Raw genomic sequence first — 19,147 nt, 5'->3', positions numbered from 1 at the left:
AGAAAAACTCAGTTATTTGCAAAATCTGCAAACTTCTGCACTTCCCATTCCTACACTGTGGTGACTTGCTTTTCTTGGGCAGCCAAATCTTGCAAATAAAGCCCTGTGAGGCCACGTCTCCTTCTTGTGCTCCTCAGGGAGCCATTGCCCCGACCACAGGGCATCGTTAGGCTGGGGAATATCTTAGTGAACAAATAAACAGAGGGTGGGTAATTGCTGGTGTCCGATTCCCAGTTTGCACCATTGCAGTTCTACAATGTCTGCCACAGGGTTCCAAAGGAACCACCAATGAGGTCCCATTGGTCGTCTTCTCTTTGGGGCAGAAGACCATCAGGGCTGGACACGTGAGGATGCAGATGATACCTTACAGTTTTCTCAGCCAGGGCAGGGAGATAGGATGTGAAACAGGGCCTCTGTCTCGTCCTTCTGTGCCATTTAGTTATTTTAAACCATGACTTGGGACCAGTGGGATAAACTGGCCTGGGTTGGATGGGCATGGTGACAATAGTTTGAGTCCTCTAGATTTATTGTTCCAGGAGCTCAGGAAGCCCCGTTATTTTAATATATATGAAATTTGGCTGAGAGGCAACCTTCCTGCAGCCTAAAGCCATCCTCATACGTGACCCCATCAGCCCGTGGAACCACAGCTCCTCCTGCGCTGAGCATCTCCACCATCCACAATGGAGTTGGAACCATAGAATCGTAGAATTGTTAGGCTCACGGAACCACAGAATCATTAAGGTTGGAAAAGACCTCCGAGATCATCAAGTTCAACCCCTACCCACCCCCACCATGCCCACTCATAGAGTCATTAAGGTCGGGGAAGATTACTAAGATTGTCAAGTCCAACTTTCAACCCATCAGTTGGGGAGAAAAAGACCACTGGGATATGAGGTGGGTCTGCAAGCATGAGCTCCTGGTGCCTGGCAGCTGGACAGACCTCCCAGAAGCAACCCCAAAGGCAGCTGCTCAGCATCTCCTCCTCATTAAGGGCCCAGCCACACTGACATCCCCCCCCCTTATAAATTGGCAGTGTGCTAATGACTCGAAAACTCCAACTGAGTGCTTGCGTAGGCTGAAGAGGAAGGAAGGGAGAGGCTTTTTAATGCAATTTATGTAAACATCTGATGCCTTCCCTGCAGGAAACACCTCGAAGGAGGCAGGACATGAAGGTAAACACTCTCCTGGAAGCTGAGAGAGAGGCAGGGCGAGATGGGGTCCCATCAGGGACCTGTGCACAGAGCTGGGCCACCACCACGTCCAGCACTGTGTCTGCAGTGGGGGTCAGATTGTAGCTAGGACATCTGTCCAGAGCAAAGGGGAATCACAGAATCATACTATCACAAGGTTGGAAAGGACCTACAAAGATCATCTAGTCCAACCATCCTCCCATCACCATTGCTGCCACAAGCTACTAAACCATAACTCATAGGGAACATCTCTCTAGAGGGCTGGAGCTGGGTGATGGGTTGGGCTGGATGATCTTTATGCTTCCTTCCAGTCTAAGCCATTCTAGGATTTCTGCCTTTCAAGGAGTTCTTCTCCTGCTCTGTACTCATATCTGGGATTGCCCCCACCCAACACCTGCACATGGCTTTGTTGAACCCTCCGTGTTCTTGTGCGCCCATTTTTTGAGCGTGTCCTTGCCTCTCTGGATGGCATCTCTTCCTTCTTTGTGTCAACGTCACAACTCAGCTCTGTGTCATCTGCAAACTGCTGAGGGTGTGCTGGATCCCACTATCAGCATCATTGATAAAGATGCTGACGTGCACCATTCCCAAAACAGACCCCTGGAGGACATCACTTGTCACCGCCCCCACCCAGACACGGAGCCATTGACCACCACCCTCTTCAACCACTGTGACCATGCAACCAATCCTTTCTCCACCCAATAGTCCACTCTCCATCAACCCGTATCTCTCCAATTTAGTGACAATGATGTGGTGCAGGACTATGCCAAAGGCCTTGCACAAGCCCAGCTAGGCAACATCAGTTGCCCTTCCTTTGTCCAGCAATGCCAACCCTCCGTCATAGAAGACCACCAGATGGATCAGGCACCAGATTGTCTTCCCTCCCACAGGAGAAGCAGGGAGCAAAATTCTCAGCAGTGCTTCTCTGCAGTCATGGGCTCTTGGAGAAATTCAGTATTTTTTCTGTATATTTCTGAAAGACACCACAGGAGCTTTGCAGTTTCTTCTCTATGAAGCCTTGCATCATGTTGGCACAGTATGAGTGCTCCTACTCTGCACTCGTAGGGGAATGCAGAAATGCAGCCAACTCTAGATAGGCAGCAGAATGTAGAACTGGGAGCTGAACACCAACAACTTCCCTTTCAATGGTTTGGGAATAAAAAGAAGACTCTTACAAAGCTTCTATTGTGTTTTCCACTTTAATTGCAACCTGTTGCGTGGAACTGGGTGTGAGGCTCCAGCACTGATCTGAATGACTGGTAACAGAGGTGTGGGGCAAAGACAGCTCTGCTTTGCTTTTCAAGCAAGGCACAGGGCAGAAGACATCAAGGGCTGAATCCAGGGTCAGGTACACCATGGAAAAATGGGCAGTCCATGCATTTAGGTCTTTGCCAGGGTGTTGGAGCCACGATTGACTTCAATGGAAGCATCAGCAGGCCTGACTTTATCCATCCTGATATTATCTATCCTGACATTACCTATGTTGACATCATCTATCTTGATATTATCTATTCCAGTGTTAGCTGTCCAGAAGTTATCTATCCTGATGCACTGTAGGAATTACTGTCAGATATCTTTATGTTCACCAGCCCATGGAACATTCCCTAGGAGGACAGCTTGAGTTATACCTCTCCATCCCCTTTGGACACACAGCAGTTAGTTTTCACACCCCTATATGTGCGTACTGATAAAAGTTGCACTCCTCAGTCACTTCGAATGCACAAATTGCCCCGTGCAATTGCTTTGTGTTTCTGGAAGAACTGTTCAAGCACTGGTCTTGAAGTTATCTTCTGTCAGGAAGTCATCTACTCATTTAGAAACTGGACGGGGTGACAGAACTTCTTGAAAACCAAAAAATAAAACAAGGTTGGGGGAAATGTCATGTGCTGAGTACAGTTGTGTAGTTGGAGGCAGGCAAGCCCAGCTGTGCCATAGGGGTGAGAAGGAGCCCTTTGACCGTTCAGTGTGGAACACAGAATTGGAAGAGGTGTTGCTCTCCTTTGTCATGCCTGGCTGTGGCTTTGGTCAGGTTGGTCCAGCAGCCGTGAAGGACCAGTCAGAGCTTGTGACACACTGGAACAGGTTGCCCAAGGAGGCTGTGGATGCCCCATCCCTGCAGGCATTCAAGGCCAGGCTGGATGTGGCTCTGGGCAGCCTGGTCTGGGGGTTGGAAGTGGATGAGCATTGTGCTCCTTTGCAACCCAGGCCATTCTATCATTCCATGATTCTTCCCTTCTCATCTTTCCACGCTCTATGATACCATGAGGAACACTCTATGAGGAGCATGGGCGCCTCCTCACCCCGTTTCCACCCAAATCCCTCCCTTTTAGCCCTTCTTGGGGTGGGCTCCAAAACACCTCCCAGTATAATTCCAGCACATACCACCAGTTTGAGGACTGCCTATCTCCAACCTGAAGCTCCCCAAGAGCCTCCTGAGCACCTGCCCTCACGGATGTCTCACTCAGCAAAATGGGTGTTGGTTCTCCACGTAGACCCGTGCTGACTTTGCACCCCAGTGCCTTTCATCACTGGAGTTTCGAACCACTTGAAAATATCTTTGCAAGGAAAAATCGATGGGGTTTTATATTTAAAGATGTTCATGCTGGAATGTGAAAAAATAGAACTGCAGGGACTGAAAAGAGGTTGGGGGGAAAGCTGAGGACTGCATGGCACTGATGCCATGCCTCCAGCCCATGCATTTCTGGTGACCCACTGCCTCTGCGACTCTGAGATCACTTTGCAGGGGATGAGGGGGTTAAAATTCACACACATTTGTTAAAAAAAAAAACAACCCACAAACCTAAACAAATGTTCCTTGCTAAAATGACAGAGAAATCTTACGCCTGGAATGTCTTTTTCCCTACAGCCTGGTGAGACTCTGATATTGACTCCCAGCTATGCTGCTGGTAGCATTAAATTCTCTTTAAGTGAGGACACACCGTGGCCCTGAGTCTAACATTGCATTTCCAAAGGACTTTGAAGGAGCAAGGTCTATATGACTGTCCTCACCAAGCCACCACCAACCCTGCTAAGTCAATGGAAGCATCTCCCATCCTGTTCTCCATTTATTCACCCAGGAGCCTCAGCGTTGGTCCTCTCCCTTTCTTTGAAAGATAAGACTGGGATAGATAAAGTCAGGATACATAACACCCACTTCTCTTTGTTTAAAGAGCATCTTGAAGGCTGATCCTCACAAGCTCAATGACACGCTCCATTGAATGGAGAAATTGCCGCCCAGCTGCTGCTTGGCTTTGGTTGTTGGGCGAGTGGGACAAGAGCACAAAACTTCCAAACTTTGTAGAACAAAAGATGGAAATACGAGCCGGCGCCTGCTGAGCACTCGATTTCTCCCTGCAAGGCAGCAGTTGGTGCTGATTTGCAACGTTTTCTGCCCAATTTGCAGATGTTCCTTATCTCAGTGATTATGCCTTTTTCCCTTCTGAACGTTGCTGCACTGTGCATTGCCTTCTCCAATAGAATCTTCACCAGTGGTCCCCTGTGGCCCATTTTGAGACGGAACCTTCCACCTGCCTTTCCCATGGCTCAGCCCTATGCGTGCTCCAGGACGGAGCAAACCACTCACAGACAACGACTTCTGCAGATCCTCAGAGGGGTTTGACGTGGCCCATGTGGCTGGCCGCCTGCACTGGGCCCAGCAGAGCTCCTGGGGGAGATGTGGAGGAACCTCCTTGTGTGCCCTGGAACATGGGAGAGCCCAAATACCCAACACAGAGCAACCCGAATCCACATGGGGGCCAATGCAGGGCGGGTGGCCTGAGTCATTGCTTGGGAATAAATGCAAACAGCAGCAGGGTTTACGCCAGCTAGATGCCTACATTTCTGTAGGAATAAGCAGCAATCCTCTCAATGCCTTCTGCAGGAAGCTAAGCTTCTCCAAGCCAGCAAAAACCAAAGGGGTTACGGAAAGCAGGATGCATTTACCTTGATGCTGAGAAATGGGTTCCTGCAGAGTGCATTCCGGGACCGATCCGGGCAGCTGCTCTTTGTAGCAGTGCTTGTCATTCTGTCAGGTCTGCTTTGTCCTCCTGCCAAAATAAATCATGTGGCACAAAGCTAAGTGCTCCGTAGGAATCTGCCTTGCTCAGCACAGCAAAATCCTGTCATGCTTTGCAAACGCCCACGGAACCGGCACACGGTCATCATATTAATTATTCTCAGCCTTCATTTCTTTTAGCCTTTCATTTCTGCAAGAGGCAGCATGCGAAACACAAGCAGACTCATCCCCAGGGTGCATGAGAGGTTCAGGATTATCAGTTATTTCACTCCAATGCAACAAAGTACCAACTGCTTGAGGAAGGAGAGCTGGGGCCTGGATCCTGGCATTCCTGAATCCCAGTGGTACCAGAATGTAGAACTATAGGAGCACAGAATGGTTGGGTTGGAAGGGACCTTAAGGATCATAGAATCATAGAATGAGTTATGTTGGGTTGGGTTGGAGGGTCCCTTAAGAATCATAGAACCATAGAGTGTGTTGGGTTGGAAGGATTGGGTTGGAAGGGTCCTTAAGAATCATAGAACCATAGAAGGTGTAGGGTTGGGTTGGGTTGGGTTGGGTTGAAGGATTGGGTTGGAAGTGTCCTTAAGAATCATAGAACCATAGAATGTGTAGGGTTGGGTTGGGTTGGGTTGGGTTGGAAGGATTGGGTTGGAAGTGTCCTTAAGAATCATAGAACCATAAAATATATTCGTTGGGTTGGGTTGAGTTGGGTTGAAAGGTGTGGGTTGGAAGTGTTCTTAAGCATCACAGAACCATAGAATATGTTGTGTTGGAAAGGACAATCAAAGACCATAAAACCATGGAATGGTTGGGTTGAAAGGGACCTTAAATATCAAAGAACCAAAGAATGAGTTGGGTAAGGTTGGTTTAGGTTGGGTTGGAGGGGACTATGAAGACCATAGAGTCATGGAATGGGTTGGGTTGGAAAAGTTCACTAAGACCATCCAGTCCCACCATCAACCCACCACCACCATGCCCACTCCTACAATCATAGATGCATTAAGGCCAGAAAAGACCTTGAAGATCCCCAAGTCCAACCCCAACTCATCCCACCATGTCCACTATCCATGTCCTTCAGTGCCACGTCTACACGCTGTGTCTGGGCCAAACTCCACGATGTAGAATTTTTCCAGCCTCAGGTCACACCAGGGAGGTCTGGATTGGATCTCAGGAAGAATTTCCTCGTGGAGAGGGTGGTCAGGGGATGCCCAGGGCAGTGGTGGAGGCCCCATCCCTGGAGGGTTTAAGGGACATACGGACGTGGCAGTGGGGGACAAGGTTTGGTGATGGTGCTGCTCCTCACCTGGAAGCATCACCTGCTTCCTGGCTTCACAGCCACCTCAACTGAGCTGCAAAAAGAAACACAAATCCATGGGAACCCCTCCCTACACCTCTGACCTCCTTCCCCACTCATCCATCTCTTCCCTCTCTCTGCAGTGAGTGATGGGTTTGGGTTTTTAGCAGGGTTGGGTATTCAGTGCCCGGACTTCCTGAGCAGGAAGTTCCTGCATTGTTTGCAGGCCTGCTAAACCCATTAGGCTGCAGCTAATTGTTCAGCACACCCTAATAGATGTTTCCATCTTGGTGCCCTCAAGCTCCACAGCAAATGGGGCGAAGGGCTTTGCATTATTGTTTTGTGTACTTCTATTTCCTCCAGGATGAGAAGCGAAGGAGCGGGTATGGTAACCTCCAACAAATTAACAAACACATGGGTTGAAGTAAATTCAGGATGGAGCTGACTTAATTGTGGTGTTTATAAGCCCTTAAGTGAATTGCATGGGAGAAGTAAATCCCAGACTGCTCACTTACTGGCTCCTTGGCTTCCTCTGCAAAAAGCAATCGCTGCCCTCAGCCCCATTTGCAGAGACAAGATATTGCTACAGTGGGATCAATAGAGTGAATTTGATCATAAATTAAAGCTTCCACCGAAAGCTCCCCCCTGAACCTCTGGAGAGCACAAGCAGCACAGGAGCAGAAGCACCCGCCTGGCTGCAGAGCACAGCATCCCGGATTGCCCATCTGATGAATTATTGACAGCCATAAAGCATTTGGCTGCTGGAGCACACCACCAAAGGGGCACTCTGATGGAGCTGCAAAGAGCAAATCCTGAGGTCTGGAGGAGCAGTTGGGTGGGTGCATGGCCAAGCCCGCCTCCATCCCACCATGCACACCAGGTGCCCTGTGGGCACTGCTGTGTTCCCTTGGTGTGACTCCTCCTGAGACCCCAAATGCTGCAGGGTTACAGAGAGAGATCTACTGCTCACCCACAGATAACATTGGAGAATAAAACAACAACGGGAGCAGCACTTTGATCCAGCACCGAGGGCAACGAGCAGTTCAGAGGATAAGACTTCATTAACCATCCCGCCTTGCAGTGGGGATGGCAAACCCAGGAGACAAACCATCATCAGGGTGAGGAGAGAGGAAAGTAAAAAGGGCAAAACGCAGAGGGGTTTGGCTGCCTCTTCCCCTTTGGGGGCTTTCCCAGCTGCAGGGGATGAGCGAGCACCAGCATTTTGCAAGGCACGCTGCAAGCACTGCCACCAAAACAAACAGCTCCGTAGTGGCGCTGGCAGATGCTGTGCATGCAGAGCTGTTTACAAACACATGACCTCAATTAATAACCCGGGGAGCAATTAGGTTCTGTTTGCACAACCCGACACGTTTCTGCAGTGAGCTGAACGAGTGGTGCTGCCAGAGAGAGCAGTGCTGCAGCTGCTCCTGTGCTGCCACGTGCATTCCCACCCCCTGTGCACCCCAGAGCTGCTGCATCCCAGCGAGGTGTTTCCTGCACCCAGTGCTGCTCTGTTGGAGCTCAGTGTTTCACCTTCCCTCCCCCAGATGACAGGAGCATGCAGTGCATTTATTTAGAGAGGGAAAGAGCGGGTCTGAGGCTGCACATCCTCCAGATGACACTGCTCCAGCTGCAAGCAGAGGATTTGTCCTCAGAGTCATATTTTCTCCAAACTGATGGCTTGGGTCACTGCATCCTTTGGTAGGGCAGAGCCTGGGGATGCTGGGGATGGGGGTGTGCAATGCTGAGCCTGGATCTGACGCTTCCACACCAATGGATGCCATAAGATATTGTCATTTCTGACCTCCCTGCACCCCAACACCGATCCTGTGGTCATAACCCCATTGCAAAGTCTTTACTAAACAGCACGACTGCTGCTAGCTGAACGAGGGAAAGCACACACTGAGCTCAGCTTTGGAAAATAACAGTGAACGTAATACTGCAAAGCAAATCCCCACAGGAGATTCATCTGTTATTCATCTCCTTTCTGAGATTTCCCAATTGGGATTTCCCAATCATTTGCACTCTGCAGTGGTAAAGTGGGAACAGTGTCTGTGCGTGTTGATGATCCCCTGTGTTACTTGGCAAAGTGGCTTGGGAAGTGGCTGAGAAGATGCTCTGTGGTACAGCAGAAGGAACAGAATCCTAGAATCGTAGAGTCATTATAGTTGGAAAAGACCTCCATGATCATCAGGTCCAATGGTCTACCCATTTCCATCACGCCCCAGCCACAGAATCATGGGATCATGGAATCATGACCCCCAAGATTCCCAAACCTGACCCCAACCCACCCCACTATGCCCCCCTGACCACATCTCCATGGCTCTGCATCTCCTCAGGGCTGTGACTCCATCACTCCCTGGGCAGCCAGTAGATGCTGTATACACATAATTCCCCCATTGGAACAAGATTGAGAGAGGGAACAGATGTATGGCTGCACCCCAAAGCTGTTTCCATTTTGCACCATATGGCAAAAAGAATGGGACCAGCCCAGCTCAGTGACTCTTTGAAATGGGAGGTGTCAGGGAAGTGACACAGCAGAGGGCAAAAAAGAAAGTGAAAATGGGATCAGCCCAGCTCAGCAACACTTCAAACTGGGATGACACATGGCAGGGTACCCAGGAGCAAAGTAAAAGGAAATTTGCTACCGAGAAGTGCAAAATTCAGAAGAAGGAAGAGAAAAATGGTGTTGAAACCTATGAGATCTGACAATGGGTGGTGAGGTGACCCAACTCTGACCCAACTCTGATGGGTGCTGACCCAATCTGAAGAATTCTGACCCAACTCTGATGGCTGCTGACCCAACCTGATGAATTCTGACCCAACTCTGATGGCTGCTGATCCAATCTGAAGAATTCTGACCCAACTCTGATGGGTGCTGACCCAATCTGAAGAATTCTGACCCAACTCTGATGGCTGCTGACCCAATCTGATGAATTCTGACCCAACTCTGATGGGTGTTGACCCAATCTGAAGAATTCTGACCCAACTCCGATGGCTGCTGACCCAATCTGATGAATTCTGACCCAACTCTGATGGCTGCTGACCCAATCTGAAGAATTCTGACCCAACTCTGATGGCTGCTGACCCAATCTGATGAATTCTGACCCAACTCTGATGGGTGTTGACCCAATCTGAAGAATTCTGACCCAACTCTGATGGGTGCTGACCCAATCTGTTGAATTCTGACCCAACTCTGATGGCTGCTGACCCAATCTGTTGAATTCTGACCCAACTCTGATGGGTGTTGACCCAATCTGATGAATTCTGACCCAACTCTGATGGGTGCTGACCCAATCTGATGAATTCTGACCCAACTCTGATGGCTGCTGACCCAATCTGATGAATTCTGACCCAACTCTGATGGGTGTTGACCCAATCTGAAGAATTCTGACCCAACTCCGATGGCTGCTGACCCAATCTGAAGAATTCTGACCCAACTCTGATGGCTGCTGACCCAATCTGATGAATTCTGACCCAACTCTGATGGCTGCTGACCCAATCTGAAGAATTCTGACCCAACTCTGATGGCTGCTGACCCAATCTGATGAATTCTGACCCAACTCTGATGGGTGTTGACCCAATCTGAAGAATTCTGACCCAACTCTGATGGGTGCTGACCCAATCTGTTGAATTCTGACCCAACTCTGATGGCTGCTGACCCAATCTGTTGAATTCTGACCCAACTCTGATGGGTGTTGACCCAATCTGATGAATTCTGACCCAACTCTGATGGGTGCTGACCCAAGCCTGATGGCTGCAGAGCTTTTGGAAGTGATCCCTGTGAGGGATGGCTGTGATTGCCCAATTCCCAGCCTCATTGCCGATGTCTTTTCTGAGATCTCATCTCTCCCTGCTCCTTCTGCAGCCTCTGCATTTCCTTCCCTTTGCTCTCCAGTGCTTTCTCCTCTTGTGAGCCAGTCCGCCTTGGCCCATGTAGCTCCACCTTTCCTCCTCCTTAGGATAGTGGTGGTAGTAACCACAACCTGAGTCACATCAGGACGGTCCCTGTGCTGAACAGACACGATGGAGTGGCATCCATCCTCAGAAATCCACCCTCCAAATGGTCCCCATGTTCCATGGATGAGATCGCAGAGCGTCGCAGCTCTTTGGGAGGCTGCAGTAAGAGCTGCTCAGGGTTAAGCAATGCCAAAGGGATGGATCAGAGGGAAGGTGTGAGGAAATGCAGCTACAGAGAACGGGAACTGAAAGAAGAGCTGAGGAGAAGTGCAAAATGTCTCCAGCCAGCAAAAGAGATGCTGAGTGGAGCTGGTTATAAATACCAGGAGGAAACACAGCGGATAGAAAAGATGGTGTCCCTAAGGGGCAGTGATGGAACAAAGAGCCAGAGAGGCTGATGGCAAAGGGCAGCCACAGCCCTGTGCAGCAATGGAGACAGACTGGGGGAAAAAACAAGTGTTTTGGGCACAGCCTGTTACCAAGGCTGGCAGTATTGCTAGTGCTAGATCATACAGTGTCTGTGGTGGGCTTTGAAATGAGCCCTAAGGAGCCCAGTCCGTGTTCTTTGACCCATAGATTAGAATTGCAGAATTAAGGTTGGAAAAGACCTTGAAGATCCCCAAGTCCAATCCCAACTCATCACTGCCATGCCCATTCCTACAATCATAGACTCATTAAGGTTGGAAAAGACCTTGAAGATCCCCTAGTCCAACCTCAACCCATCCCCACCACGCCCACTGACCCCACTAGGGGAGGTTTGGATTGGATCTCAGGAAGAATTTCATCATGGAGAGGACAGCCAAATATTGGATGAGCAGCCTGGGAAGGTGATGGAACACCCATCCCTGGAGGATCCAAGAGCTGTGTGGATGTGGCACTGAGGGACAAGGCTTGGTGACAGGCTGATGGTTGGATTTAGACACCTCAAAGTCCTTTTCCAACATGGAACCACATCCCCATCTGGCTGCTTCCAGTGCTCACCAGATTTTCAACCCAAACTCATCTCCCTTATGGGTCATTTGTGACTGTGGACCACCCCGCACAGGGCAGTGCTGCTTCTGGCAACCCACTGCAGCAGGGGGAGGTCGTTCATGCCACCACTCAGCACCCATCTCCCATTATTGGATGGATGCAGAAAGCTTTCATCCTTAGAGGTGTTGCTTCTTTCCTTTTTGCTGCTGGGTTTTTGAGCTCCGTTTAGAAGAAGGTCTGGGAGCATCTCCTGCACAATTCAGATGGATCAGCAAAGCCCAGTGAAGGAGGAGATGTTTTTTACCTGGAAGCCCCCAGACCTCAGCAGCTGGAGCCACATCTGGAGCTGCATCCCAAAGCAACCCCATCCCGATTGCTCCTGGAGGACCGCAGCATTCAGATCAGGTTTCAAGCCTGCAATTCCCTGTGCTGCTCGCTGCTCTGCAGCATCGTAACACTGCTGCCTCCTTTTCTTTCTCAAAACTAACATTTTGAGGTCCTGAGATGGTCATGAGCCTCCCCAGCCATGTTCTCCAGTTGACATTTAGCAATCAGGCTCCAACCATGGTGCACACTGAAGGTGGAAGGGCAAGAGAAAACAGAGAGCTGGAAAGCAAGGAGAGCAAGTCATGCCCCAACCAAATCACACCAATTTAGGATAGATGCATTTTTGGGGTGGCAAAGCAGATGGGAGACGCAATCAGGCTCAACCCATGGGCACAGAGGGGGAAAAATGTCCCTTCTGATGCTTTTTACCTCTGTGATGTTTTCCTTCTGAGCACCGTAGATCAGTGCAGAGCAGAGAGCGAAAAGACTGTAGTCATGAAATTTCTGCAGATATCTGATAATATTAAAATAAAAGCCTGTTGGAACAAATCAATACAGCTCGTCCTGGTGGTGAGAAATCATCTCCTGGTGGGAGCTCGGATAAAGGATGCTCCATCACCTGCTGGAGCGGCACCAAGGGATGCTGCAGGGGCTTATCACACACAGCTGTGGGATGCCACGTAGATGTGGATGCTGACAGGTCCCTGGAGAAGCTCAGCTCTGCCCTCTTTGCATTGCTGGGCTGCCTTCCTGCTGCCTTCTGCTCACACCCAGGCCTGAGCAGCTCTCCTGGGGCTGATTTGCTGCCATTTCCCACTGCACTGTGGGCCTGGAGCACTGAGAGCAGCAATGCAGGGCCAGGCTTGGGCACAGAGCTGCAGGACCTGAGAGCATCCTGGTCTACAAATCCCACCCAGGAGTCCCACTCCACACATCTCACCCATTTCCCAGCTCCACGTAACCCCAGAAAGGCCACCAAACCAACCAGCAATGCCCCCAGCCAAACTTCCAGCCTGGGAACCTCCATGCCTTGGGTTGTGTCACTGGCTCACCCAACATGGTGCTCCACTGCAGGAAATGGGAAGGAGTAGGGTTTTGTTTGGGATTTGATGGTTTGGGATTTGATGGAGAAAGCCCACAGTGCTGCTGTAAATGGATGTGTGCAGCTGAAAGCTGCCCTAAACATACCCAGGTGGGAAAGGAGCAATGAAGGATGTGCCCTTCCAGCACCCGTGCGCCTTGCAGAGAGGCACCACGTACCTCCTGAGCAAAGAGAAACTCCATAAAACAGAGCAATAAGAGGTTGTATAACTCCTATAAATGGGCAGAGAGAATGGTGTGCGCCATCCAGAACAGCTCTGTCCCTGGGGTGGGACGTTGCTCCTCAGGGTGTCCCCATGCCCACCAGGAAACTGAGGAGCCCACACAGAGCCTGCCACCAGCAGTATCTGCCCTAGTTTGCAGGGAGGACAGTTCTGGCTTGCTCCAATGCTTTGCAGGAGTGGATACAACGCTTCCACAAAGCCAAACCCAGCAGGGACCCAACGCCACCCACCCCTATTGCCTGCAGGCAGAGCACCCAAGGCTCCCCACGGCCAGCAGCAATGCAGGTGCTCTTGGCAACCACCACATCATTGCATCCCCGCAGAGCTGCCCCCTCACATCACTCTGCCCCTCACCACCCCACTTCTGAGCACAAATACCATCAACAACCATCGCACGTCGGTGCATGGCACTGGCACAGAGGGGTTCCTCCATGCAGCAAAGGAGTGGGGTCCCCAAGTGCCACCACCCCACCACCCCATCGCCCCGAAACCACCGAGACGTGGGATGAGGGGAGGCATTCCCATAAGCAAAGAAGCAAAACTGGAATAGGAAGGAGCCCGGCAGCTTTGAGGTGCAGGAAACCTTGCTGCAAGAAGTGGAGCTGCTTTGTTGGAAAGAACGGACTGAAATAAGCAAGCAGAATGGAAAGGAAGCAACAAATGCATGTGCAGAAAGCCCCCTGCAGAACAGGACCCTCAGCAAATCACTGCCAATCACTGTTTCTATTTGATTTTAGTATTTCCAGGCTGTTGGAAATATCCAGCCCTGGAACCAAGCAGTGCAAAAGAAGGCAGTGAGCAGAGCAGCATCAGACACTCACAGTTGTAGGATTCACCACGTCCCCGTCCCGGGAGCAAAACTTTTCCTTTGGCAGAGCCTCCAGGGCCATTCAGTGCTTTTACTTTCCCAGCCCAGAGGTGGGGCTTCAGCTCAGTGCAATGTTAACCCCAACTTTTGCAATCGTCCCTTTTGATGGGAGTTTATTTTCCTTCCTGAGCTGCAATCCAAAAAAAAAACCAAAAAACCCCAAACATCAGAGTTCTGCCCCTGTGTTGTGGTGACGGGGGACTTTGCAAGCCTGGTCCTGGTGCATGCTGAGCTTTGCTTTTTCCCCTTTCTCCATTCCCCTTTGCACCCTCGTAACATTTATTTAGAACATTTTTCTGTGTTTGGCACTGCAAAGGGAGTTTCTGCCTTTGGATCCCACTGGGTTGGGATGGTGGTAGGTGGGCACAGGGGATCTCTCCTCCTTGCTTAAATCTGGAGGGCGGCCCGGCTGAACAATGGATGCCAAATGCTTTATTGCTTTGCTTGACGACCCAGAGAGGTGATCCTGTCGGTACTGCATGCCACAAAACACCACCAGTGAGTGTTGTGCACCATCATCCTATACGCACTTTTGCAAGTGCACCTCTCGGCCTTCCTAAAAGTCATCTGCATGCAGCTGGAGCTGGGATTGCTGCACTGGTGTGCTCCCAGAAAGTCCTTCCCAGCAGCATCAAGGCTCTGTAGGATGCAGCCATCCCTTTTCCTGCTGCTGCTCGGCCAAAATAGGGAACCTGTTCTCTTCCCATCCCTGAAACCGAGAGATGGAAACCCCAAAGGGATGCTTCCCATAGCAGATGTGCAGCCCAGCTTTCTTCCTGGGACCAATTGGCCGTGGGCAATGGGGAGCAGTGGACGCTGGATGTCCCCAAAGCAGGCGGTATCTGCACAAGCTCATTAAGCAGTAATTAAATGCTCAGCAAGGGACAGGCAAATCTTTGCCCAAGTGACCGTGAGCCATCGTCCGGGCAGGGCTGCACCAGCAGATAATGCACTGCAGAGATAATGCGCTCCATCTGCTCCCGCAGGCTCGAAGCCCCCCTGGGAGCCATACAACGTCATGGTTTTGGGGCTCAATTTGGGGGTTTGGGGTCCGCAGGGGAGGCAAATGGCCCAGCGTAGCAACGAGACGCATCCAAACCTGCAGGGAACCCCGGAGCCCATCGGTCAGCCCCATCGTGCAGCTTGCACGAAGGAAGAGCACCATCTATTGGCTCCCATTCCCCATCGCTCACTGCAGCTGCTCGGATCGTGCGTTGCGTCCCCACCGCAACGCCCCCGTTGGATGCAAGGAGGTGTCAGCATCTGCAGCGCAGATGTCGGCCCAAACCCCGTTCATTGGAAGCAAAGACCGAAGAGCCCCCTTTCCTGCCCCTTGAGCAAAGGTCTTTCCTTCCTGTCCTAAAGAAAGAGGAATCTCAGGGCCGTGCAGTGCAGTGGCAGAGTCTCCTCATTACCAGCCAATTAAATCCGTCCTCACATTCTTCTATTGCAGCAGAGGGAAATTTCCAAGCGTCTGTTGGACTGAAATTGGAATTATTATGAATGAGTGGTGCTGCAGAGCACAAATTGTGACAGAGCAGTTTCAACACCCGTAGCAATAGCAGGGAAAGGGCACGGAGGGAAATGCAAAGGGAAAGGAGGAGGAAAGCCGAAGACAGGGGAAAAGTGCAATTTCTGTGTTTCTGTTCTTGGGAAACATCCCCTGGGTGTAACTTCTGTCTTTGGCTGTTTGGGGACACTGCGTTGCCATGAGCGATGCCTTCGGTCTGGGGAAGTCTTTCAAAAGAGGAGAAATGCTTTGGTGAATAATGCAGGAGTGGCCCAGCTGGGGATTAACACCGAGCTGAGAGCATCTGTGTGCCGTGTCATTGCACAAGATGAACTTCCTGGAGTGTCCCGAGCCTAGGATGCACTCTGCTCCATGGGGTGCCGTGTTGGAGAGGCTGAGATTTATGCAGAGAGACCAACAGCTTTGTGATCCAGGGAGAAAACAGATCGGAAATCACGAGGCTTCGCTGCCCCAACTGGGTGTGGTGTTGATTGGGAGCGTTGTCACGTTAGCCCAGCTTTGTCATCTCCAAAGGGGTGCTGGAAGGGGCTGCCCAGGGAGGTGGGGGAGTCACCGACCTCAGAGGTGTTCGAGGAACGTTCAGATGTTGTGCTGAGGAACGTGGGTTGGTCAGCACTATTGGTGGGTGGTTGGACCGGATGACCTTGGAGGTCTTTTCCAACCTTGGTGGTTCGATGATTCTGTGAAATACAAAATGGCTGAGAAATAAACAGTGGAGACAAATGAAGTATTGTCTGCTAATGACAAACGAAGCATGAGGTGTGCAGTGTGGGAATATACGTATTTTACATGCAGCCCAAGACAATTCCTCTTCAATTGGTGGGGCCCAGGCAAGCAAACAGGTTGGACAACCTTTTACAGAGTCATTGAATCGTTAAATCAAGGAACTGTTGAATCACTGGATCATCAAATCAAAGAAATGTTGGATCACTGAATGACCAAATCAAAGAATCTTTGAATAATTGAATCACTGAATCAAAGAATTTGAGATTCGTTGAATCATTGAGCCACTGAATTATAGAATCATTGAATCAAAGAATGATTGAATCACTGCATCATGGAATCTGAGAATCAGAGAATCACTGAATCAGAGAATCTGAGATTCTGAGATTCAGAGAATCGTTGACTTGTTGAATCATCGATTCATTGAGTCGTTGAACCATCCAATAGTTGAATCAGAGAATCACCAAATCATTTAATCAATTCATTGAATATTAGAATCATTGATTCATTGAATCATTGAATCATCAAATCAGAGAATCAGAGGATCAGAATCTGAGAATCAGAAAATCACTGAATAGTCATTGAATCAGAGAATCACTGAATCATTGAATCATTGTATCATAGAATCATTGGACTAATCATTAAATCATTGAATCCTAGAATTATTGAATCATGGAATCATTGAATCATGGAATCATTGAATCATGGAATCATCAAATCACTGAATCAGAAAATCAGAGAATATGAGAATCATTGAATCATCAAATAATTGAATCAGAAAATCAGAGAATATGAAAATCATTGAATCATCAAATCATTGAATCAGAAAATCAGAGAATATGAGAATCATTGAATTATCAGATCATTGAATCAGAAAATCACCGCATCATTTCATCACTGATTCATTGCATCATAAAAATCATTGGTTGATTAAATCATCAAATCATTGAATCATTGATTCATTGAATCATAGAATTACCGAATCATGGAGTCATTGAATCATCAAATTATCAAATCATTGAATCATTGGATCATTGAGTCACTGAGTCGTTGTGCCTCCAAGATCATCAAGTCCCATGTCAACCCATCCTCATCATTCCCCAAAACCTGCCCCTAATGCAGGCTCAAAATGAGCCTTAATTGCTTCTAACGACCTCAATGCCAACAGCAGTGCTGTGCAGAGAGGGTTTCTCCTAAGGAGGAGGATGTTACTGAAAAGCAATTAGTCACTGAGGCAGAGATCCACGTGGGCACCGCTGGGTGCTTAATAACGGGCAGAGTTCCTGCTTCTGGGAAGCACTGGTAATTTGCAGTTGTTATTGAAATGAGGCTGAGCATGAATTTATACTGAAACCCTCAGAACTGTTCCTTTATCAGCCCTCGGAGTTATCTGAATTAGAAAACATTATGTCTTCACTCGAGCAGGCTAAATAAATTACTGTGAAAGCGACAGAGTTCTGCATTCTCTCTATTTTCACCAGTATCCTCATTTTTCTCCCCGGTGAATTTTTTGGAGATGTTTACCATCACCTCTCAATTGAAATATAATCCCATCGAGCCCAGACTGAAGGAGGCTGTGGATGCCCCATCCCTGCAGGCATCCAAGGCCAGGCTGGATGTGGCTCTGGGCAGCCTGGTCTGCTGGTTGGCGACCTGCACATAGCAGGGGGTTGGAACTGGGTGAGCACTGTGCTCCTTTGCAACCCAGGCCATTCTATGATTCTATGATTCTATGATTCTATGATTCTATGATTCTATGATTCTATGGAAGCGATGAGACAGACTTTTCATTGATTTCTATAATATATTCTAAAATCACTGGGAATGACATTCCAGCAATTAATTACTTTGTCTGAGCAAAGTCATTTGAAAAATGATTTTAATGTCACAAAAGAGAAGTCCACCTGGGAGAATTTGGGTTAAAAATTGGCAGGACTGAGAGAGAGCATCCTTCAGGAATCACTGCTCTTGAAGGGATCATCGCTTCTCACAACTCCATGGAAGAATCCCTGGAAGGGCTGAGCTCAGTGGCAGTGACATCAGGAAAACACCTCCTGGGCACAATGGCACCTTCCCATTAAGCTGTATTCATCACATTTTCTAAATGGGATTTCTAAATGGGATTGCATTCTTGTGATAGTCATGCTCCCACCCAGCGGGGGCAAGATGGATGGATGGATGGATGGAGGGATGGATGGATGGATGGAAAGATGGATGGATGGATGGAAAGATGGATGGATGGATGGAGGGAGGGAGGGAGGGAGGGATGGAGAGGGGGAGGGAGGGAGGGAGGGATGGATGGAGGGATGGATGGATGGATGGAGGGATGGATGGAGGGATGGATGGATGGATGGAGGGATGGATGGAGGGAGGGAGGGATGGATGGATGGATGGATGGATGGATGGATGGATGGATGGAGGGATGGAGGGATAGATGGAGGGAGGGTTGGAGGGATGGATGGATCGATGGAGGGAGGGATGGAGGGATGGATGGATGGGTGGATGGATGGGTGGATGGAGGGATGGAAGGAGGGATGGATGGATGGAGGGATGGATGGATGGATGGATGGATGGATGGATGGATGGAGGGAGGAAGGGATGGATGGATGGATGGGAGGAGGGATGGATGGATGGAAGGATGGATGGATGGATGGATGGATGGATGGATGGAGGGATGGAGGGAGGGAGGGAGGGAGGGAGGGAGGGAGGGAGGGATGGAAGGAGGAAGGGATGGATGGATGGATGGATGGATGGATGGATGGATGGATGGAGGGATGGATGGATGGATGGAGGGATGGAGGGATGGATGGAAGGAGGAAGGGATGGATGGATGGATGGATGGATGGAGGGATGGATGGATGGATGGATGGATGGAGGGATGGATGGGTGGAGAGGATGAGAGGGTAGGTAGTGAGATTTAAATTGGATGGAGACAATTA

At 49.6% G+C, this 19,147-nt stretch overlaps 1 protein-coding gene across 2 annotated transcripts in view; it reads right to left on the bottom strand.

Moving 5' to 3' along the window:
• SLCO2B1 (solute carrier organic anion transporter family member 2B1) overlaps nucleotides 1-14,064 on the bottom strand; it is a 40,285-nt gene extending 26,221 nt beyond the window's left edge. The window contains exons 1-3 of one of the 2 annotated variants that reach the window (XM_031605120.2): nucleotides 13,908-14,041; nucleotides 12,191-12,275; nucleotides 5,133-5,236 (exon numbers count right to left, since the gene is read on the bottom strand). In XM_031605120.2, coding sequence (XP_031460980.1) covers nucleotides 5,133-5,213 — 81 coding nt within the window. In that variant the 5' untranslated portion in view covers nucleotides 5,214-5,236; nucleotides 12,191-12,275; nucleotides 13,908-14,041. Of the gene's footprint in view, nucleotides 1-5,132; nucleotides 5,237-12,190; nucleotides 12,276-13,907 lie in introns of both variants that reach the window. The other variant, XM_031605119.2, reaches the window with a different exon arrangement.
• Between the last annotated feature and the right edge of the window lie 5,083 nt (nucleotides 14,065-19,147).

This window comes from Phasianus colchicus, chromosome 1 (assembly GCF_987193195.1).
Source record: "Phasianus colchicus chromosome 1, bPhaCol1.hap1.1, whole genome shotgun sequence".
Classification (NCBI taxonomy): Eukaryota; Metazoa; Chordata; class Aves; order Galliformes; family Phasianidae; genus Phasianus; species Phasianus colchicus.
Note: the sequence above shows the minus strand (reverse complement) of the source record. Positions and strands in the feature narration are given on the sequence as shown.